Source organism: Pavona decussata, unplaced genomic scaffold (genome assembly GCF_977016875.1).
Source record: "Pavona decussata unplaced genomic scaffold, jaPavDecu1.1 SCAFFOLD_69, whole genome shotgun sequence".
Taxonomy (NCBI): Eukaryota; Metazoa; Cnidaria; class Anthozoa; order Scleractinia; family Agariciidae; genus Pavona; species Pavona decussata.
The window spans coordinates 1,938,588-1,963,148 of NW_028145488.1; the positions used below are offsets into that span (position 1 = coordinate 1,938,588).

The 24,561-nt window shown below is 39.3% G+C and overlaps 1 protein-coding gene and 1 long non-coding RNA gene across 2 annotated transcripts in view; one reads left to right on the forward strand and one right to left on the reverse strand.

The window, feature by feature from the left end:
* LOC146477707 (uncharacterized) overlaps positions 1–18,558 on the forward strand; it is a 545,413-nt gene extending 526,855 nt beyond the window's left edge. The window contains exon 3 of the long non-coding RNA XR_014865316.1: positions 15,231–18,558. This is a non-coding gene — a long non-coding RNA (uncharacterized LOC146477707). The remainder of the gene's footprint in view (positions 1–15,230) is intronic.
* The window catches only part of LOC146477737 (uncharacterized), a 32,083-nt gene continuing 20,250 nt past the window's right edge, over positions 12,729–24,561 (reverse strand). The window contains exon 6 of the mRNA XM_085113164.1: positions 12,729–23,865. Coding sequence (XP_084969290.1) covers positions 19,343–23,865 — 4,523 coding nt within the window. The 3' untranslated portion in view covers positions 12,729–19,342. The remainder of the gene's footprint in view (positions 23,866–24,561) is intronic.

A 24,561-nucleotide genomic window follows, 5' to 3' on the forward strand; every position in this document is an offset into this window, starting at 1 on the left:
CGTTTTCCAAATATGGAAGTGATCTGATTTCCCGGGTAGGGGGGGGGGGGTACTCCCCTATATGGGCTATACGGGGACGTGCCGCTGTTTTTGGCCTCTCTGCCCTGAACAGGGTATATAATTTCAAGCGAGGGTGTCCTGGACCCGTCCTAGACAGGGTATGGTTGCAAGACTGTTGTCGAGTATTTGGCAATCCGAAATCAGAGGCGTTACTCTGCATTTATTTCAGTGAACAATGCTTCACGTCAATTGAGTTTCCACTTAAGGTTCACCGCTGTTAATGCAAAATTTTGGGATTTTTCGCCATCACTTCTAGGAAGTGTATCATTTTATCTGTTGTGATTGGTATTCGCGTTTCAATGCGTGGAACATCACGTCCGGTAAGTGACAGTGGGCCTTTAAATGTTATTGCTATTGCCAATAAACACTTTTGTAACACAAGAGCTAGATGTTGTCCTTTGTCCTAAAAAGGGTCTTAAAATAGGGGGCATTTTCCTACACAGGGTAGGTATTTAAGGCTATTTTCGTCCTAAACAGGGTCAGGGTTTTAAACCCCCAGCGGCACCCCTATAACCAAACATGGGTCAAGTGCCCCTCCCCCCCCCCCCCCGGGTCTGATTCGCTCGATTGGAAAGTCACGACAATGGACTTACGATAAAAGGAAAGTGGAATTCTCGAGCCTTTCGTACTTATTGCCATAAATTCGGTTCGTAATACTTACCTCGTAAAAGAAGTTTTCTTTTCAATTCTGTTGTTTTATGGACATAATTCTTAGGCTACACATGTATCCTGAAAAGATGTGTTCTGTCCCATCGCTGAAAATGCAGAAAAATCCAAAGCCCCGGATAACAATAAAAGCGAAAAAAATAAAAATAGAAAAAAAAATGGACAGGCAAATCCTTACTCATTGAGTGCTTCCATCTCCTGGGTATTTCAATTTCTTGATACATTTTCAGCTTCAAATAACTGTGATATGTAAGGTCAAACAAATCTCCCGTCTTGCTCTGTTATCGTCACTCGTACCAAGTCTCTCGTGCGCCAGTAATGATGTTACTTGATCACGAACACGACTAATCTCGTACCCAGATCTCCCACGGTCAGGCGGAGGGGAGATCTCACATTTCGACATTCCCGAACCGACGACTGAGATCGGGGTACGAGATTAGAACACGACGCGAGCATCCAAAAGTAACGACAGAAACCACACTTACTTCCTTTCGAAGCAGTTAAATGGAAACATTATCCCCGCCCAGCTTTATCTTTCGTCTAAATTCATTGATTAAGAACTCGTAACTTGGAAAATTCCGTGAAAAACATCCAAACTGCGAGCAGCTTCTTTTGTTTGCCTAGCCTAGCCTCCCACGTAATAGTTTCTGTGTGTTCTGGGGGAGTTGTATTATGATAAATTTTTATGTTGAGTGAGAAACAAACCGACGGTCGCGAAAGAATTTGAGGGGAAGAAAGACGAATGCTCGCTTTCTAGGAAAAGTGAACAGCACGTCATATAACAACAACATATCATAGACGACGGGAACGCAAAGAAAATAATCACTTATGCTCTGTTTATACGAAACTTAAAAACATGTTGAACAACTCTCTTATTAAACACAGTTCAAAATTGTAATATTCATAGAAGATGCTTGCTTATGTTTTACGACTTCACATTTAGCATAATTAAAGTTTAGTTAACATATGTAAGATTCCTTTTTTCAGTATTCTGTCAATTATTGTCATTCTATTAAACCTGGTTTAACTAAACACGTTTAGTTGCTGTGAATAAGGTATAACTACGTTTTTGTTAATACAATTCAAATTCTATAAGTATGTATAAATTAAATTTTAAAAGTATGTTTATATAAGAGCGTTAAGTCGAAATTAGATTGACGTTTTATTCTACTTCAGAATTATTCACCTTACTATCTCAGTAGGATCGAGTTGAATTTGTTGTGACTGCTTTGAAGTTTATCAAAATTCACAAGACTTAGAGCATTCTTCTGAGCAGTCTGTTATTTTCTTTAAGAGGAGAGATCAAAACTACCGATATTCCAACAGGCCCCACCGGCAAACCACAAAATAGATGGTGGCCTCTGCCTGCACCCCCCTTCCTCTACCTCAAAAGATGATGTCTTTATTGCATAGCCACCCTTGTATCCAGCAGTAAAAACTAACAATGAGATTCAAACCTCACTTTTCTTGTTTATCTAGCAATGCTGACTCTTGCTGGCTGAATATTTCTGTGTCAACTTAAATTTTAAAGCCAAGAAATTTTGTCGGCAGTGTTCATGAGATAGGTTGTGTCTTCGATAACCCTCCACCCCCTCCCCCCGCCACCCCCCCCCCCCCAGACAAGGTGGGTCCACTTCGAAAAAACTTGTTATGACCAGTTCACTTAGGGATAGTAAAACGGACGAAACACGTGATTACGCGCGAAAATTATCACACGCGAGGAGCCACGTCCTCTCGCGGAAAGCGATTTCAGAGCGTGTTTGCGTGTGTTTTCCTCGCTTTACTGTCCCTAAGGAAAATAGGAAATTACTCGTAGTCTAAATATCGACCGTTGTGTATTGACGTTTTCCTTAAAGCCTTGAAATTTCACCATTTCACGTTGCAATTTCTCAGACCTGACAACTCCAAAGAAATGTAACACAATAAATAACGCTTGAACCATTGTTTTGTTGTAACTATTTGGTTTTCTAAAGTAGTCTTTAGGATCCCCGTCGTAACTGCTTAGATCCCTTATCTGATCGGGTTAACACGAGTGTACAAATTCCGACGCCGCACCCCTCATACATTAGTATAACATCTTACCCTGTGTATTATTGGCAGCGACTCCCCCTTCCCCACCCCCCTCCCCTCCCGGAACAAACTAAGGGCCAACAAAGAGCGATATCAAACCCTGCTGTAATTGAGTGGAAACTGAGAATACTAAGCTAATTTTTCCGTTGGGTTTGAAACCATGGAAAACTTGGTTTGTGTTTACATGTGTAGGAATTTAAACTTCATTATAAATGTTGACGTATTCTACAGTACATGGACGAAAAACTGGGGGACACCCATTTAAACGTGGCAAGGAGGCTAGTGTGAATTTACTACTGAAAAATTCTCCTATGAGAATGTATCAGAAACCCGTCTGTGAGGGTGGCTATGGCGCTCTGAATTGTAAAATATCCAAAGTAAAATCCAAAGTAAAAAAAACGGAATTACGTCGACAGAGCCACGTTTGAGCTCAATGGCTGGGAAGACATTAAAACATATATCTTACTTTAAATACCTTGGATCTAACATCTTGGATTCTAGAAAGAGCCAAGTTAGTTAAGTTCTCGCCTGGTAAGTCTGTAACAAGTTGGCACCATTTGTCGCTCAAACTTACTTTAGTGCAGTAGAACTAATACTTGTGTATAACTCTAAAAAGTTGAAGAATAAGTGCTAAGCAGCAAAAGAATCTAAAAACTAAAAAACATAGTGGATGCCATACTAACCTCATTCCTGGAGTTCAAAACTCATCTTAGATGCAGCACGTTTACCACCTAGCAACACCTCCTAAGTCCAGGGGCCCGTTTCTCGATAGTCCCGGTTAATTTCCGGGCGCGATAAGTGTCTCTTTTGGTGATAAATGATTCTTAACAGAAGTCAATTTTTGTTAGCTTTGGATAATAAATTTTGAAATCTTATAATTCTATTAAAAACATTGGCTCAGTACCATGTCTGTAATCACTGTGTAATCGGCGAAAAAAAATTAAAAATATACTAACCGGGACTTTCGAAAAACGGGCCCATGGTCAAAAGGCGACTGAGTATCAGACCTTTCGCTATGAAAACCTGTTTCAGTCGTAGAGGGCGGGGAAGGAGTGGGGCGGCTGGAGAAGAAAGTGGAGGAGGTGGGGGTGGGGAGGGGGAGACCCCCGAATATAAGGGGCCAAAAACATTAATCCCCGTGTCCGGAAATATTTAAGAACATTTACATTTATTTCTCCAGACCCCTCACCCAATCCCCTTCTCTGTAGTTGCAGTGTAATAACCAGCTCTTTATTAACACACCTTGATGTATACACAGTTCTTATTATCTAAGATCTTTCTGTTGCAGTGGCTGACTGAGACATTTCCAAAGATGTTCTATCTTCCGTTTGGGTCAGGGCCGATTGATAATGATCGTAGTACGTATTAATTCTAACCCATGAGAGCTATCAAATTCATACAATGTTTCTTCAAAAGCTTCAAAACCGTTTGAGGTAGGAACGGTAGGTGTACAAGTTAGGAACCTTTTATTTCTTTTCAGATACTGCAGGCGTTGTTAAGTAGAGGATAGTCGGCGCATTTTCAGTCGCTTTAGGGACTGTGGTTCAAGGATAGGTTGGTCGTGAAATTCTTGTGTTGTTTCTTTACACAATAAACTCAAATTGGTATTGTCTCCCGCTGGCGAGGTGTATGATTACTGGCAAATAATTTCTGGGGGCAATAACTGCTTGGTGATAGACCAGTGTCCCAGGAAAGCATTAGTGCTCCGAGTTCCTTCATGGTACAAAAAAGTCAGCTCCAAGCGCTTCAGCAGTAAAATGCGAATTTCTGAAGAATCGTTTTCTTCAGTTTTCAGAAAGGACTGGGAAACAAACAAAAGCAACATGGCTTGAGTTTGTCCAGAAAGCTTCAATGATGAATTTTTGCACAGTTGAATCTTTTAAGATAATTTGAACCCGTGAAAATTATCCCACCTCTTACAACGACATCATGTTATTGTTCTTTTTTCTAGGTTTCCCCTTCTTTTGTAATTATTTTATATTGATGCTGAAAAACCCTTTCCAGGGACGCTCAATAAAGTGTATGTATGTATGAAAAGTTTGAATTATCAGCGATTGCATTCTGTAAAGCGCAAAGCAGGAGAAATTCGAGTTATTGAGGATTCGTTTTACCAATTTTGTACTATAGGAAGTTTGCGTGAGCGAAAGTTGCATTCTGCGAGAGAGCGAAGGGAAACTCCATTTGTAGAAAAAATGTTTTTTGGAAAATGTTAAGAGAAAACCTTTTTCTTCTGTTAACCATTTCGTAAATTTTGTTAATTTAAAGACCGAGGCGCAGGAAAAGTTGGTGCAGCCAGCAAATTGTGCGCAGACTAGCGCCCGTACCCTGGAATGGCGGACAAGTATTAACATTACTGGTGCTAAGGCCGGGGCACCAAGATCAAACGGCCTACGGGTATCAACACTAGAGATAAGGTTACCGTATACCTTCAGAGGTGTCTCGCGTCCAGTTTAAACTGGAAATATCCAACCCCCTACATCAAATTAAAGCTTATGGAGCCGGCTCTCAAACCACACCAATAATTTGCCGAATTTTTCACGAGCTCTAAATGCGAGCGTCCGAATCACTTTTTGAAAGCTACAAGTCGAAGCGAATTTTGTTTTTCGCTAATTTAATTTGCTCCTCAGTTTCCGGACCCAAAGCGCTATTAAAGCGCGTCTGCGTTTTGCCATATTTAATCGCAAAGAAAAGTTACAGAACATTTTCGAAATAGGATAAAAAATCGTGGGGTGATGGTACAAAAGTTGTTCTCAGAGAAAAATATTTCGAAGGAAAAAATCCTCAGACACGCTTTTGTTGTTTATATGTTAAACAAGCTACTGTCCAAGTTTGAAAGCAAACGAACAAATTCCCTTTGAGGTTTAGCCTTTAAAGTGTCTCCTGCAAGTGAAAAAATTGATTCGAGAAAACAGTGCTAAAAAATCGGCAATTAATTTTCTTTCAAAATTCTTGGTATAGTTTGATAGCCAGCTTTATAAGCTTTAATTTGATACCAGGGTTCAGGTATCTATGTTTCAAACCGCACGCGCTACATCCCTTGGACTCCAGACACCTCTAAAGGTATACGGTAACCTAAAGACCCGTGCCCGGCACAAGTGGTCCACGTAAGTCCTTTGCCGTCGCAATGCTCCGCTTGTCGCCACTGCACCAATAAAAAGGTCCGTTAATACAAGGGCCCATGTCCGAGCACCATTTCAGGGCTCCAAGATCAAACGGCCTACGAACAGCAACATTAGAGTTAAGGCCCGTGCCCGGCAAAGTTCTCAACGTTCTTTACCGTCGAAGTGTGCTACTGGTCGCCAATGCACCAATAAAAAGGTCCGTTAATACAAGGGCCCATGTCCGAGCACCATTTTAGGGCACCAAGATCAAACTGGGCACAGGTACTTTCAATTCATATTTTCAAAAAAAATTATTTTCAAGTGCTTTCCTTTGATGCAAACCAGGACTTGCTTCAGCTTTGGCTCAAATCAATGGTTTTCCACCTTGTCCTCAAACCGAATAAACGTTTCACAAAAAACAAACTAACAAATCAGAATTCGAAATGTTCCATCAAACTAAAAGAGGCGCGGGATATTCCTGTAGCTTGGTTTCATTTCTAATCGGTTGAGAAAAGGGTGCGACTTTATTTTAACCAATCAGAGCGTAACAAACGAAAACCTAAAAAAAACGAAGAAAAACTTGCGATGGACAATTAACAAAAACATCAACAAAAACAAAAGTGTATCACATTTTGTCCTCGCCTGGTGTCCATTCATCTCTTTTAAGGTTATTCTAAGCTGGCACATGGAGAAAATGCGCCCTGGTTGATGAATTTCGTATCGTCATCATCTCCCTGCTGTGAAATGTGTTGGTATTGTAAGTTATATATTAAACACAAGGAAGAGTGTTTCATACGATTTTCATCAACGAGAAATGCGCCTCGCTTTTTCAACCAACTATTCGAGGTGTTTAGAAATCGCATTAAACACTCTTTCGTGTGTTTGACGTAACTTCTCAAACCATTAAGAGTGCCTGACTGTAACTTTCGAGAATCGCTGGCCAAGCTTGAAAAATCGAAACTCCTGATAATTTGCCTGAAGTTTACTTTTGGGGAACTATCTTCGAAAATATTATTTGAATGTTCTGGAAATTTTTAGTTTTCGAGAATTTTGGAGAAAACGAAATAACGGGTTTTGCCTCATTAATTATGCAAAAATCTCACTCAAAATTAGCCAAGTTCAATACGCTTGTGTTGAAACAGTACGCAACGCTAGAAAGCGAGGTCGGTTTTGAATAAGAGCATAACTCACCTACTTTCTATCAATGGGACCTATGTAAACTTTTGTAGAACTTTGGAGGGTTTTATGGCTCTTTGAAAAATTAACATTTTGAGGACTTCGCGATGGAGCGAAAATTGAGTAAGTTTGAAGGTTTAAAATGCATCTTGGTATGTCAGGTATCGACTCGAGAGGAACATTGTGATAAAGCTTGGGTCTTCGTCTTTAATAATACGAAATAAAAAATCTGGGCAATCAATGCACGCGCTGACGAAAACCAAAGTTAGCGAGGCTTCGTTAACAAATTTGCATAATTCGCAACTGTTGAGAAAATGCTATGTTGTGGCGACTCGGTGAAAACATTGACCCAGCTGGCTATCTTCAAATGTTTATTTTACCCCATATTGCATTTGTCTGCTTCTCTTTCTTGTTTAATAACGTGGTAGAAAAGGTCTGGAAAAAAAATGCGTGATCGGAAAAGAAAATATACGTCAAATTCTGGTGGGAAATTTGCATAATGCAAATCTTCCAATAAATCTTTCTGCAAAGGAATCTGATTGGGAAGGTTTCGTTTAGAGACCATTTGACAGAAACACCCCACATAAAAGGAGTCAAAACAACGTTTAATAATTCGATTTTAACCAATTATTGTCGAATCTTAACCTTTAAATTAATAGTGCCAAAAGTGATACTCGCTATTGCGCTATCTGCGTCACGTCAGTAGCTGTCGATAAGTCTTAGAATATAATGCCCACAAACCAACTTGTGCTGCGAAATTGCCAATTACAACAACTAGAAAAAAGACCTTTATTTACTGGCATATGAGTGGTTTTGATAAAAATAAAACGTTAATTCACATGACACTTGAATCACGTTTAAAAGATACATGCTTGTCAAATGAGATGCGAAAGTTGGACACAGGGTCGGTCAAAGTGAATATTTTTAATTAAATCAAGTTTGTTTACTGGAATGCATGCTTTTTCAAATAGCTAGTCCAACCTTCTTCAGTGGCCTTCCAAATAATGATCACCCAGAATTGGGTCAGTCAAAAAAGCTCTCAATTCGTGTTGTTTGATACTGTACCTTCGCAAGTGACTGAAAAACAATGTCAGCTGGCACGCCATATTTTAACGTAATTACTGGTATGCAATATCACACATGCACGGATATACGCTTCAAAAAACCTGTGTGCCAATTTCCGTTTAACAAAATAATAACCTATTTACAGTCCACATTGGCCGAGGGCATGCATTTATCTTTGTCGAATGTCAACAACAGAAACACGGGTATCTCAGTGACACTGTATACACGCAATGTCTACTGCATACATCACAGTTAGCCGAAGCTCTATGACCTTTGTTTGACCTTTATATTTTGATGTCACGATGAGTGTTACGCAATGGCGTAAATCGTTACGGTTTGTATGGGAATTTACGAACGTGTTTTGGAGTCGAAAATAAAGGACATAAATTGGACAAAAATTGCTTACCTTATCTCCTTGATCTCTTGCCAGTGTTTTTGCGCCATATTTTGGCCATTTTAGTACGATTCCAGTGGGTATTTAAAGGTTTGTTGAACATTTTCCTCGCTCTATATCCTGCTATAAATGTCCCCAAAAGGTTGGTCACTTCAGTAGCAATAGTTTTCGTTGCAACGTCAACAATGAGGTCAGTACAAAGTCTGAGTCGCAGACAAAGGACTGCGGACCACGGACTGGGTATAAAACAGAAACTAAAGTAAACGGACGACTTCGGACTACGGACTACGGACTACGGACTGGGTTTAAAGGAGAACTGAAGTCTGAAAATCATATTTTTCTTGTATTCATTCTCAGTAACTTTAATATGTATCAAATCAAGTTTCTGTAGTTATTTTTGTCGCTTTATTGTTTTTTTTTTTTTTAGAAACAAAACAAGGACTTGGAATAAAATAGTGAGGATCGACAGTGCAAACATAAAATCTTGCATGCTTTATCTCAGCGAAACAGCTGGATTTTAAATACGCGCTGAAGAGAGCCGTCATTTTAGTTTTAAGCATTCATCTCAGGGTTCGATAATGGTGAAAACTGGCGTGATTAAATTCGTAAAAGGATGTTTGATGATCATGATCGTGATCAGCCAATGAGCCCACGTGCACAATCATCTAGATGTCGTACATAGACATGCATGCAGTAGACATTTCGTGTATACAGTGTCACTGAGATACCCGTGTTTCAGTTGTTGACATTCGACAAAGATAAATGCATGCCCTACAGCCAATGTAAACTGTAGGGCGTGCAGTCAGCCCATAGTCCGTAGTCCAAAGTCCTCCTATCCTAATACGAACTTTATGCCCACCCCGTGGTCCGCAGTTCTTCGTCTGCAACTCGTGTTTTATAATGACCGCGTTGTTAACGTTGCAATTTATTTCAAAGAATACTTTTGCTACCAAAGTGACCACGATTTTGGGGATATATATCTATAGTGGGATATCGTATAGAGAGAGGAAAATTTTCAGCAAACCTTTAAAAACCCACTGGAATCGTACTAACCAAAATATGGCGCACAAACACTGGCAAGAGATCAAGGAGATAAGGTAAGCAATTTTTGTTCAATTCATGCCCTTTACTTTCGACTCCAAAACACATTCGTAAATTCACATACATTAACCCTTATAATTTACGCCATTGCGTAACACTCATCGTGACATCAAAATATAAAGGTCAAACAAAGGTCATAGAGCTTCGGCTAACTGTGATGTATGCAGTTGACATTGCGTGTATACAGTGTCACTGAGATACCCGTGTTTCTGTTGTTGACATTCGACAAAGATAAATGCATGCCCTACAGCCAATGTGGACTGTAGGTAGGTTATTATTTTGTTAAACGGAAATTGGCACACAGGTTTTTTGAAGCGTGTATCCGTGCATGTGTGACATTTCATACCAGTAATTACGTTAAAATATGGCGTGCCAGCTGACATTGTTTTTCAGTCACTTGCGAAGGTACAGTATCAAACAACACGAATTGAGAGCTTTTTTGACTGACCCAATTCTGGGTGATCATTATTTGGAAGGCCACTGAAGAAGGTTGGACTAGCTATTTGAAAAAGCATGCATCCCAGTAAACAAACTTGATTTAATTAAAAATATTCACTTTGACCGACCCTGTGTCCAACTTTCGCATCTCATTTGACAAGCATGTATCTTTTAAACGTGATTCAAGTGTCATGTGAATTAACGTTTTACTTTTATCAAAACCACTCATATGCCAGTAAATAAAGGTCTTTTTTCTAGTTGTTGTAATTGGCAATTTCGCAGCACAAGTTGGTTTGTGGGCATTATATTCTAAGACTTATCGACAGCTACTGACGTGACGCAGATAGCGCAATAGCGAGTATCACTTTTGGCACTATTAATTTAAAGGTTAAGATTCGACAATAATTGGTTAAAATCGAATTATTAAACGTTGTTTTGACTCCTTTTATGTGGGGTGTTTCTGTCAAATGGTCTCTAAACGAAACCTTCCCAATCAGATTCCTTTGCAGAAAGATTTATTGGAAGATTTGCATTATGCAAATTTCCCACCAGAATTTGACGTATATTTTCTTTTCCGATCACGCATTTTTTTTCCAGACCTTTTCTACCACGTTATTAAACAAGAAAGAGAAACAGACAAATGCAATGTGGGGTAAAATAAACATTTGAAGATAGCCAGCTGGGTCAATGTTTTCACCGAGTCGCCACAACATAGCATTTTCTGGGTTTCGACAAAACGCTGACCCCCGGGTCAGCTGACCCCCTACTGACCCCCAACTGACCCCCTAACTGACCCCCTCAAAAAATCTCAGTGAAAAACAAAAAATCTTAAATTAAAGTTATAAAGTTAACCTGCAAGATGAAACAGCGCAAATGTCGAGTGAGTTACCACTCAATTTAACGTTTGACTGTTGACTGTTGTCACGAAATAACATCTGGAAACAATTCCCACGGTAAAATACAGCAGAAAGTAGATTCTAGGTCCCGCTCTGGTTCGCTATTCCCGCGCTGACGGATTCCCTCGCTGGCGATCTCGGGTGCGTAGTTTATTTTGATTGATTTATTTATTTTTCAAAATTTCTTCCTAAATTTGCTTCCGTTCTAATCTTACATTGGTCATCTTTAGCTTGTTTAAGGGATCACTGCTTTGTAGTATTAGAAATGGCTTATAACAAAAAACCTCACAAAATTACCCGACGCATTTTCCTGAAATCATGTGTTACAGTTTAGAGTCTATAACCCCTTTCCGTAACGACAGATTGTTTGACCTTGTTGTACTTTTGTCCGACTGCCACAGTTCGCCTGCCCTCCTTGTAATACAATTAAGAAACGAAAACAATTCGCTCCTGTCAGAAAATTGACTTTCGAACATCAGTTTCGATCATCGGCTTTTGAAGCTTACTGAAGTTTTTTTTTAAAGTTACCTAGTGGAACTGGGATTTTTTTTTTCGAACAGACGCTTGATTCTTTGATTGCAATCAAAAATCTTCTGTCTAGCGGCGATTTTGGCTATTTGAATGGTTGTCAACTTCATGATGATATTATGAATCCCTTTCAAACTATTTTGGTCACAACGAGAACTGGGTGCATCGGAACGTTGGTTTATGGTGAGAAACAGGTGTATCCGTTCCTCATGATTTGTGTTGCATTTCGTCATCTTGGAAATTTCAGGTTGGTTTATAACTTTAATTTAACATTTATTTGTTTTTCCCTGAGATTTTTTGAGGGGGTCAGTTAGGGGGTCAGCTGACCCGGGGGTCAGCGTTTTGTCGAAACCCGCATTTTCTCAACAGTTGCGAATTATGCAAATTTGTTAACGAAGCCTCGCTAACTTTGGTTTTCGTCAGCGCGTGCATTGATTGCCCAGATTTTTTATTTCGTATTATTAAAGACGAAGACCCAAGCTTTATCACAATGTTCCTCTCGAGTCGATACCTGACATACCAAGATGCATTTTAAACCTTCAAACTTACTCAATTTTCGCCTCATCGCGAAGTCCTCAAAATGTTAATTTTTCAAAGAGCCATAAAACCCTCCAAAGTTCTACAAAAGTTTACATAGGTCCCATTGATAGAAAGTAGGTGAGTTATGCTCTTATTCAAAACCGACCTCGCTTTCTAGCGTTGCGTACTGTTTCAACACAAGCGTATTGAACTTGGCTAATTTTGAGTGAGATTTTTGCATAATTAATGAGGCAAAACCCGTTATTTCGTTTTCTCCAAAATTCTCGAAAACTAAAAATTTCCAGAACATTCAAATAATGTTTTCGAAGATAGTTCCCCAAAAGTAAACTTCAGGCAAATTATCAGGAGTTTCGATTTTTCAAGCTTGGCCAGCGATTCTCGAAAGTTACAGTCAGGCACTCTTAATAGTTTATGAATACATTCAAAGCAACCGTTCACCAAATTTTAGGATAATTACGATCACATTTTCAAATCTCCTTCATTCTAGTGATTTCATTTGTTTTCTCACATGAATTATTAATGAGTTTAAAAAGGAGAAATTCTATGTTCATCTCTGTAAATCAAACAGCAGATATATACAAATTCCTTCTATTGACGAGTTTCTTTGTTCCCTTCGCTTATGTTCTGATGAACCAATTGGTATTTTAGGAACACTTCACGTTGATCTATGTAAATCAAATGCAGATATCATACTCAAGCATTTAAACTTCAAATGGTTTAATAAAATTTTAATACTACCTTTTACTCCGAATTCGTCTCTCGGAGTCAATTTCATATTTGTCTCTTGTAATCTACTTGGTAAAAGTCACTAGGCACAAAACATTCAATCCTGCAATTGCGTTACAAGGATTATAGAAAAAGACAAAATCTTCTGAATTTGTGTCTTCTGATTCTAAAATGTTGAATCTGGTTTAACTTTCAAGTTCATTGACGTCTATGTACAATTGAGGAACCAAATGCACCCTGTTTGGAATATGTACGGCTGTACAATTGCTATCTACCTAACTACAAAACTTATACCATGTCTTCGGTTTGTACAGCACGACATAGCATGAAATAATGTTCACGTTGGTTACAGTTTACTTAATGAAAACAATAACATTTGGCACGAAACAATTTCATGCCGCACCTGAATTACAGGAGATTTAACAGTACCAGGATTATAGAAAAAAGACAAAACCTTCTCGATTTGTGTCTTCTGATTCTAAAAATGTTAAATCTGCCTTGAACATCAAGTTCATTAACGTCTATGTAAAATTGAGCTACCAGATTGGGGCACCCCAAGTTTGAAATGTGTGCGGCTGTACAATTGCTGTCTACCTAACTACAAAACTTACACGATGTCTCTGATATAATGTTCTCATTTGTCACACTTAATAAAACCAAGAACATTTGGCACGAAACAATTTCATGCCGTACCTGAAGTACAGGAGATTTAACAGCACAAAGATTATAGAAAAAAGACAAAACCTTCTCGATTTGTGTCTTCTGTTAAATGTTAAATCTGCCTTCATCTTCAAGTTTGTTTACGTCTATGTACAATTGAGATACCAGATTGAGGCACCCCAAGTTTGAAATATGTACGGCTGTACAATTGCTGTCTACCTAACTACAAAACTTATACCATGTCTCTGATATAATGTTTTCATTTGTTACACTTAATGAAACCAATGAAATTTGGCAAGAAACAATTTCATGCCGTACCTTAATTACAGGAGATTTAACGGCACAAAGATTATAGAAAAAAGACAAAACCTTCTCGATTTGTGTCTTCTGTTAAATGTTAAATCTGCCTTCATCTTCAAGTTTGTTTACGTCTATGTACAATTGAGATACCAGATTGAGGCACCCCAAGTTTGAAATATGTACGGCTGTACAATTGCTGTCTACCTAACTACAAAACTTATACCATGTCTCTGATATAATGTTTTCATTTGTTACACTTAATGAAACCAATGAAATTTGGCAAGAAACAATTTCATGCCGTACCTTAATTACAGGAGATTTAACGGCACAAAGATTATAGAAAAAAGACAAAACCTTCTCGATTTGTGTCTTCTGTTAAATGTTAAATCTGCCCTAACGTCTATGTACAATTGAGGTACCAAATGCACCCTGTTAGAAATATGTACGGCTGTGCATTAGCTATCTACCTAACTACAAAACTTATACCATGTCTTTGGTTTGTACAGCACGACATAGCATGAAATAATGTTCACGTTGGTTACACTTTACTTAATGAAAGCAATAACATTTGGCAAGAAAAAATTTTCCCCGTACTTGAATTACTGGAGATTTGTCAGTACAAGGACCATAGAAAGAAGACAAAACCTTCTCGATTTGTGTCTTCTGATTCTAAAATGTTCAAATACAATTCAGCTGCTTTGACTTTCACAGTCTTCAAGAGCTATTTACATTACTTACACTTAAAAGGTAATTTCTTCAACAAACCGATCCATTTGGGAATCATGAGACGAGAGGAACCCCACAGTCACCCCCAACAACAAATTCAAATTATTACCATGACAACGGACTTTCATTCTCAATTAATACTTTAGTAGTCTGCAGGTAACAGTGAGCCGATACCAGCTTCACATGCGATACGATATTCGTGAGATATTTTCCGATACTTGGCACTTTTTTTATATCGATACAGTGACGTCTTTGCTCCAGACTTGTACTATGACGTCATTACCGTCGGTAGAATCCAGGCTTAACCGAGAAGAGGACGCTCAAGTTGCTGTGTTGCCAAGAGAACAGTAAAATTCTTCCGCAAAAAAAGGTTATGCTTGAGAGCAGTAAGAATTAAAATTCCTCCAACGTTATGTGGAATACACATCACGCCTCTTTGAAGTTGTCAGTTTAACGGCATCGAAACACAACCTGTGTCATTCATAAGTATCGATACTTGAACACTCCCAGGTATCGACTATGTGGCATCAATATCGACTCACCCTTACGCTGCAGACTTTAGACTGGGTATCAGCTGCAGACCGAGATAAAGTGTTTGTCGTTAAGTTTTGAAGTACTTCACCACAAGTGCACCTTAGCACATAGTTTCAAATTCATCGAAACTTCTCTGGAATCCTTTCCTATGCCAGACCACGAATCGTGCGATTTAGCCTTAACGTTTTAGTCGATGGATGAAAACCTCAAGTGTGAATATTGCAAACGTTTGTTATTATGATGTACAAGGTGGTTCAAACTTTTGATTTCGGGGACGAAATCCTAAAAGTGTGACCACTCAAATGAAAGCTACTGAGCAGTACTTTCCTGTGGTGCTGTTTACTATACTGTACAAGTTGGTTCTAAGTTTTGAGTCTGTGGATGAAATCTTCAATTGTGACCATTCAAATGAATGTTACTGAGCAGAACTTTCCTGTGGTGCTGTTTATTATGCTGTACAAGGTGATTCTAACTCTTGAGTTTGTGTATGAAATCCTAAAGTGTGACAATTCAAATGGAAGCTACTGAGCAGTACTTTTCTGACGTCTTGTTTCTTTCCAGTATTGTTACAAATTTACATTTGAAATTTTTCTTGAATTTTGATTATAAACGCTCCCTGGAATGAAAGAATTCTTCGTGTGTCCATTAGCAGGGATTGGTACGCAACGTTTTCCAAGCCTCCGACAGGCGTTGAACCCAGCTTGGCTGCTCTAGAGCCGCCAGAAAGACTCAGGCCGAGTCCAACACGTTCCCGTACAAACGTATCTCACATCTAACAGCAAACGTTTCATCAGATTTTATCACGGACTGCAGCCTATACCCAGCACGGTGCGCTGAACGTCTCACATCACTTAAGCCCCAGTCAAACGGCACATAAAAGTCAATAATAGTTGATGATTGTCGATGACAGTTAAAATTCGCGCACTCGTTTGAACACCAACTATCACGGCTATAATCGACTATCATTCACTTTGAGCATGTTCAAATTCTTCATGATAGATGATGATAGTTTTTCCCGTTTGACTACGCGCATGATAGTCGACGATAGTTTTTCGGTCAGCTGTTTTCTCTACCAACGCTCTCTAGATTCATTTTCCGTTAGTTCTTCCAACAACAGAAGGAAAACGAAGCAGACGGCTGCCCTCTTTCGCCGCGAAAAATTTATCCGCTCGAAGTTTTGTAACTTAACGCGACGCCATGATTGTAGTGTTTACACTCGGCGGTGAACTATCCTCGGCGATTACGAGTTTCTTTGAGCCGTTTGACCACCCGCTTGTTAGCTGATAACAGTTGATAATAGATGATGCTAGTTTTGACTATCATCGACTATCATGCGCCGTTTGACCAGGGCTTTATGGCCTGAGAAATCAACGATAAGCCTTGGTTTCTGGTTGAAAGGGTCGAGGGGTCGTATTGTAGCTTTGTTTCACGAGATTCCTCACATTATCAGTGACCCAATTACAAGCTGGTTCCGAGTTATTTAGAGCTTTGTTAGTGCAGCTGCAGTAAGAATCCAAACAAAGTTGTTACAAATTATGCCGACCACACGTGGCACATCAATCGACGGTGAAGCTAGCGTACAACTATATTGTGAGGAAAGGTCCATGAGGGATGTTTTGAATGTTTTGAATACAGCTTCCTCCGCCCAAATCAAACCACCCCCACCCCCCCCCCCCCCTACCACCAAGCAAACAAACAGAACAAAACAAAAGCAATTGCTAAACACAAGTGTTGCACTAAAAGATAAAATCTTGAACTAAAATGTTGCACTTAAGCTCCTTGACACGAACTACGAGTTAACAACAACCGTCAAAATTACCCTGCAATCATTGCCCAATTTTGTACTAAAGTGTGAAAGCAGACAATAGAGTATCCCCTTTCTGTTAAGGGAGCTTGTTCTCGATATAGCAAGATATTAACATTTATTACACCCATTTTGAAATCGCTGGTGATCCTTGCAATCTGATTGGCTCTCAACAGTGCGATTTATTCCCAAATTGCACCATTTTTTTGCTCTAAATCGCATCCTTTCTTCAGCCCATCAAAATGGAAATGAAGTAACAAAAATAGAAGATTAATATTGACAATGATACTCTGTGATTTAGGTGTAATAAAGTGGTAATTGAACTTTGTGTCGTGCAATTTTGGTCTGAAATTATACTTGTGATTTTAAATCAAACTCGCCTTGCGCGCTCGTTCGATTTTGAAATCAGACCAAAGTGCACTCCACTCAGTTCAATTACCACTATAAAACGCTATTGGCTCGTATAATCACAGCAACTTTGACATTGTCATAACTTTCCACATCTGAATGGTGTAGTGTAGCATCCCTCATGAAATTTTCCTCCTACTGTGTTGCATGCCAGATTCAAGTAAAATATCACGCAGTGTAACAAGGCCTCCTGTGTTCCAATTAGTCATTTAGCTGGCCAGGACCTCAAAATTGTAATAAGCACTTCCTAATCAAGCGAAATTTAGACTGGGAAAGGTCAAAAACTAAATTACACAGAAAAATGATCGTTGTTGTTTTACGTCTGGCATTATTTATCACGGACGTGCGTGTATTTCTTCACATGAGAAACATTTCAACCCTTTAAGGACGGTGCCTACTTTTGTTACTGCGCATACGTTCTGCGCATCTCGAGATACTCGGGTTTCCTATGGGTGGTACCTACTAATACAGGGATATTTTCGCGCGGTTTAAAACTATGCGGAGAAAGCAGAACTTAGCAAGTGCTCTTGGTATCCAAAAAGAAAATTGGGGTAACCATGCATTTTTTAGAGATAATAAAGCTTCAAAATGGGAAAAAACGCGGTACATTGCTTTGTATTTTACTGTTTTTTTTTTTTTTAAATTGTTGCTTGAAATAATTATCTCTGAAAAATACGTGGTTACCCCCTAATTTTCTTTTTGGATTCCAATAGCCCTTGCTAAAATCTGCTTCTCCAGCATAGTCATAAACCGCGCAAAAATACTTCAGAAGTTTTTTTTGAACAGTTTACGAAAAAAAGGAAAAACAGATCTCAGTATGGGCTACTGGAATCCAGAAAGAAAATTTGGGGTACCGGGGCATTTTTTAGAGATAATTAAGCAACAATTATTCTTAAAAGCAGTAAAATGCAAAGCAATGTATGGCTTTTTTTTTTTTTTTCAAATAGAAGCTTTATTATCTCTGAAAAATGCACGGTTACCCCCAATTTTCTTTTGGATAACAAGAGTACTTTCTGGGTTCTACTTCCTCCACATAGTTTTAAACCGCCCAAAAATATCCCTGTGTTAGTAGGCACCACCTATAGGAAACTCGACTATCTCGAAATGAGCAGAACTTATGCGCAGTAACAAAAGTAGGCACTGTCCTTTAGGCCCAATAGAGATTAGCCTCTTATTTCTTTTTGGAATACGAGTAAAGTACCAAACACACTGGTCATGAAGGTGAGGTTGTCGTTTACTTCCCAGTTTACATTTTGTGAAAACTTTGACGCGTGACTCATGTTACGCAATTCACGATAGACATTCCAGAACTATCACGTATCAGATTTTATAGCCGTATTTGGGAAACGTTTATGTGTTTTTTTTTTTTTTCAACACATGTGCTTGATTGAGCAAACTTGATTTGGATTCTGTAACACTGCACTTTTTCTAGCGATTGTTGGTTGGCTTGAAGACGGAATAAACACGTTAAACAGTAAACTGGAAAACAGTGACTTACTTCATTGTGAAAGGGACATTTCTGACTTATCTTTACACAGATTCCTCACAAGGGCAATGATCGTCAAAGTTAATTGACACCAATGAGGAGAATCTGGAATTTGATATTGAGGCTTAAACGGTTGAAGGAGTTTCTCAGTAAGTTAAAAGCCTCCATTTTAGACTTTTAATGTTAACGTGCACTTTGTTACGCAACTGTCTTGTTAAACACCACACAAAGGACCGCTCAGAGCAAAAATCATCATTAAACTCATTAAATTTTTGTATTACAACTGAAATCTGAAGGTATTGTTTCAGTCAGTAACACAGGCATACTCGGAAAAAGAAAATCAAGTTCTCCCAACAGGAGTCTAGCCTGTGACCTTCGGATTGTTAGTTTCTCTTTCATGTTCCTATGCTTACACTGGCGTGAATTGTTCCGTTGGTGACACTCACATATCTCACAGCAAGACATTGAACAATCTGCTGTCCTTGAAAGAGTACACTTGTAAAAGCAATGTAAAACAAAAGCTTGTGTTAATTTTCCAGACCGTGAATAAGTTTTCAGATCAATCATTTGTGTGGTATAAAACCAGCCTTGTTTAATTCAAGTCTAACGTTTGCCTTGAAGACAAACGGCAGACTTGAAAGAATTACAATTTTTCTAGTTTGTTCATGGAGTGCCGGTAGTACTTACCTCAGCATCTTCATCTCCATACAAGCTTACCGCTAAGCTAAGCAACGTTAGAGACTTACAGTCTGCAAAACACTTGCTAAGATCACATCCAAGGCCTCTACTTGTAGAACTGTGGTCGTTAATTGTCAAACTCAGAGTAGTTAATGTGTCACTTTTTGCCAGATTATTGCAAAGTTCCAGTAACCGATCTTCACTCACTTCACTGCAGCTATTGATTGTAAGACAGAGAGTTGTTAATGACTTGCTTTTGGCAACACAGTCTCCTAGACTCTTCATCCAGTCTTCTCTCATTTCACCATAGTTGTTGACTGTAAGAGAAAATGTAACTAACGAGGGGCTCTTCTCCAAACCGCCACCCACATGATCCATCCAGTTTTCAACCACGGCCCTGTAGTTGTTGATTTCAAGAGTAAACGACATTAATGACGTCAGTTTTGCCAAAACATTGCTTAGATGCTCCATCCAGTCTCCTTTCTCAATACTGTAGTTGTTGATTAGGAGAGTCATTGTCGTCAACGACAAGTTTCTTGCAGAATTGCCAAGTTTCTCCTCTCTCGGGTATACAGTGAGATGATCGAAGTTGTTGAATGTGAGTGATAGTGTACTTAATAACGTAGTTTTTGCCAAAATGTACTGCAGATACAGCATCCAGTCAATACGTGTGGAACCGTTGTTGGTGACTGTAAGAGTCAGAGTGCTTAATGTCATACACTTTGCCACAATGTCACCCAGACCAAACATCCAGCTTCCGTCTGTAACAGAGTAATGGCCGACTGTAACAGAGAGAGTAGTTAGTGACATGTTCGTTGCCGAACTGTCTTCGAAAGGCAACGAACAAACAGAACAGTAAGCGTTGAGGTTAAAACTGAAAACAGCCAGTGATGTGTTCTTTTTCACTGCGTAAAACGTACGCTGCATGAGTTCATTAACACCGGAGTGGCAGTTATTAACTGTAAGCCTGAATGTAGTCAATGAAACATTGCTTTCCAAACCATCACACAGACCATTCGCCCATAGTCCACCTTTGTCACAGTTGTTGACTGTAAGAGTAAGTGAAGTTAGGGACCTGTTTTTCGCCAAAGCATCGCCCAGACTCCCTATCCACTCCCCACCGTTGTGAATCGTGACAGATAGTGCTGACAACAACGTGTTCTTCGCCAAACCGTCAGTCAGGCTTTGGATCCACTCTCCACTCTCAGGACTCCGGTTGTCGATTAAAAGCGATAGTGTAGTTAGAGAATTGTTTTTCGCCAAAATATCTCTCAGTACTGGCAAGCTGTTCCTACTATACCCACTAAAGCAGATTGCAAGAGTCAGTGTTGTCACTGACATGTTTTGTGCCAAACCTTGACCCAAATGGGTCATCCAGACTTCATCCTTGCCACTGTAGTTGTTGGCTGTAAGGGTAAGGGTAGTTAAGAACGTGTTGTTTGCCAGGCCATTACCCAAACCATCCACGCGACTACCACTCTTGCCACTGAAGTTGTTGACTGTAAGAGCAAGTACTGTTAATGATGTGCTGTTAGTTAATACGTCGTCTAGACCGTGTGCAAAGGTTTCGCTCATGCCATTGACTGTAAGAGCAAGTTTGCTTGTTCTACTATCCTTAATTTTGGTGAAGACTGAAGGTAATAATGAAGGATCGTCAATACAGAAATCAAGACCGTTAAGGCTATTATTTGACATCGCGCAATGGACCTTCACGTAATGGTTCTGACCATTAGTTTTTAACTCTTCAAAAGCAATCTTGCCACCTCTGGTCAACTCTCCCAGAATATTTAAAGTAACGAAAGAATCGGCCTTGTGTGACTTCAAATAACTTGAGAGGCTGTTTGCAACACGATAACCAACTTTTCCGTGGATATTCACAGTGCGTCTAAAAGGCGTTGAATCTACCAAGACCTTACCTAGAGCTTCTGATCCATCATAGCTCAACTCGCCGCAAAGGTTTACTGACTGTTCTACTTTAAAACCAGTTTGTGGCAAAACAAGACAAAGATTAGCTAACTTAGCAGTTGCTATCTTTCCTTTGATACCCGGGTGGAAAATGTGCTTTCGCTTTGGCTTGTTTTCTGAAATTATACCTTTAACAACAGTCGCCCAGCTTTCTGGGAGGTCTCCAAAGACTTTAACTTCTAAAGTATCCAAGGAGCAATTTTGTAGCAAGCCTCTTTCTAGGGAGTTGAGAGCTGATTGACTCAATCTTCCATACACGGTCAGAGTAAAAGACTTTAAAACGGTTTGTACTGCAAGTCCTTCCCCAATGGTAGTTGCTAGTGAATCTAGTATCCCTCCATATAACGTGACATCAACAGAGGCCACGCATTTGTGAACTAGAATTCGTTTAAAAGCCAGTACTGCAGTGTCACTCATTGAACCATAAATCTTGAGGACAACTGACTGCAAAGGTGTATCAGCAGACAATCCCATTTCAAGAGCGCTTGCCCAAGCCTCGCCCCATTCTTCCTTCAGTTCAAAGGTTACAGTTTTCAATGCCTTGCTTGCAACCAATCCTCTACCAACAATAACAGCTTCGCGCGAAGATATGCTGTATAATGTTTTAAGAGTAAATGACGATAAAGTTGAGTTTGCAGACAGACAATTAAATAAACGTTGCGCCTCCACTGTGGCCAGGCTACATGTTAAAATGCACAAAGATGCTAGTCGATGAGAACAGGACGCTAGGTAATCCACAACGTTTTCTAGTAAAGCACCAATAGGATTACCTAAAATTTTGCGTGAAAGTTCAAGTTCACGTTCTCCCCTTAAGTTCACAGTTAACTGTTCAGGGTGTTGCAAATTCGAAAAGGTCTTGCAGTATTTTGCGACCATAAAAAGCCCCTTGTATTCATGTCCAAAGTAAATGTCAATTTCAACAGTCAACGGAAAAGGAATGAAGGTACAAAGAGCCATCGCAACCTGTTCAGCATTTCTACTTTCACTGAAACTTTCAGTAAAAAACGTTGCTTCTTTCTCATTGCACCTGAGCCAGTTCCAGTCTTCACTATCCAGCTTCTCACCAATCTGGCTGAAAAGGATACTCGCTTTCTCACCCAGTATACCGGACAAAAACAGAAACACTTGCCGGTATTTTACTAAAATATGGTTGTGGAAGTCCAACTGAAACTCTTTGAAGATATTGACCTCTTTCTTCAATAACAGAAATGCCAGGTATGCTGCGGCCAAGTATTCTGCAAATGTTTTGTGAAAGAAGTGGTATTCGTGCTGTGGGTTGATCTTTTTCAGACTTGCTTCCTTGAAAACGAGACCTGATATGCGAGCTGCCAGATCTTTATACATCTCTTCAAATTTTGCAAGTTCTCCTTCACGAAATGAAAGACGATCTTCCAACAGGCATTTCCAAGCTAACTCCCCCAGTGCCAGTAAACTCTGTTCAAATTCATTTTCGAGAGCCTCGTCATCCCGGGGAGCTTTCAACTTATTTTTCGCACAGAATCTTCGTAAAATGCATCGAACAATAATCTGATAGAGCTCAGTTCGACGAGATGGAAGTTTACCCTCATAGTCCTCAAAAACAACACAGAGAAGGAGCAAATTCAATGGATTCTTTGGTAAAGCATGGAGGAAAGAGTTTTCCTGGATTGCTTTGATAAGCCTCTCTCCTTTTGACAAATGTTCGGGCCCCAAAAGTCTGAAGTGCTTCCTGATATACTCAAAGGCGTCTTTGTCAGTAAATCCTTCTATTTGGAAAAGGACATCAAAGTTAATGTTCTGTCTCAATTCTATTCCTCTCTCTTGACGCGATGTCGCCAGAAGAAAGCAGAATGGAAACATTCGTCTGTGAAGTAATCTACCCACGTGATCTTCAGCACCTACAGGTAGCTCATCAAGGCCATCCAAAATTATTAGAACTTGTTCTTGGTTATGGATATTCTGGATGTAATCCCTTAACTCTTTCTTGACGTCGTCATCTTCAGGTAGAAGTTGTTCATCGATGGCTTTTATTATGTCTCCATCAATGTCCCGGCATTTCAGAAGTAACACAATATTAAATTCAGGAAATGAACACCCTTTCGGAATTTTTCCATTTGCCCAATCATAGGCTATTTTAAGGCAGAAAGTTGTCTTGCCAATTCCTGGGCTTCCTTCTACCAGCACTGTGGAATCTTTCTTGTTTTTTGAAGAGTTCAAGTTGTCATCCATCTCCACTTCACTTTCACTGTCTTCAAGCTGAATACCTCCTGGGAATATCGAACAATACAAACTTTCAAAGCTGTCGAAGATGTCTTCGATATTTTTAAGCTGAACACCTGCTGGGAATATCGTACGATACCGCATTCCAAAGCTGTTGAAGATATCATACATGGCCACTTCGTTATTTTCTAGCCGAAAGTCTGTTTTTCGTCTTGATAGCATTTTCAATCTTGTATAGACATCGTCAAGAGGTAACTTCAAGGTGTTCTCCCAAAGGAGGGGTCTCAAAAGAGACCGCCTGTTATACTCTGCTTTTAGAACCTTAACAGCAGGGTTATCTTGCCCTACAACAAAACAGCAATCACAGTCAAAATTGTTCTCTGCGTGGAACAGTTTACAGAGAACATGATTTGTAACAAACTGCTTGTATAGGATTTTTCACTTTGAGTCCCGCATGCTTGGTGTCAAAATACATGAATTTTTCTTCCATTGCAAAAAAAAAAAAAATATTCAAGAACTTACAAAGACAAATTGGAAAAAGATCTCATGCTGATATGATAATAATAACTCGTACAAAACTCATCTTTACTGTAATGCCAAGAGAGTGTTCGGAATATAGAAAAGGGTCCCGCACGCTTAGTATAAAAATAGTTCTCTGCGTCGAACAGTTTAGCGAGAGCATGATTTTTAACAAACTGCTTGTATAGGAATTTTCACTTTGAGTCCCGCATGCTTGGTGTCAAAATACATGATTTTTTTCTTCCATTGCCAAAAAAATCAACTACATACAAAGACATAATGGAAAAAGATCTCGTGCACATTTACTGATATGACACGACTCACACAAAACTTATCTAAAATGTAATACAGAGGAGAGTGTTCAAAATAGGAAAGGTCAGGGTGCACATATTATTTAACAATAATTTTTGTTTTTAAACAAAGCACCAGTTATCTAATGTTACAACCACTATACCACCAGAACAACCAATCAAAGAGATGAGTAGTGAAGTTTGGCTTGTGGGCCTTCAAGAGAATTTTCC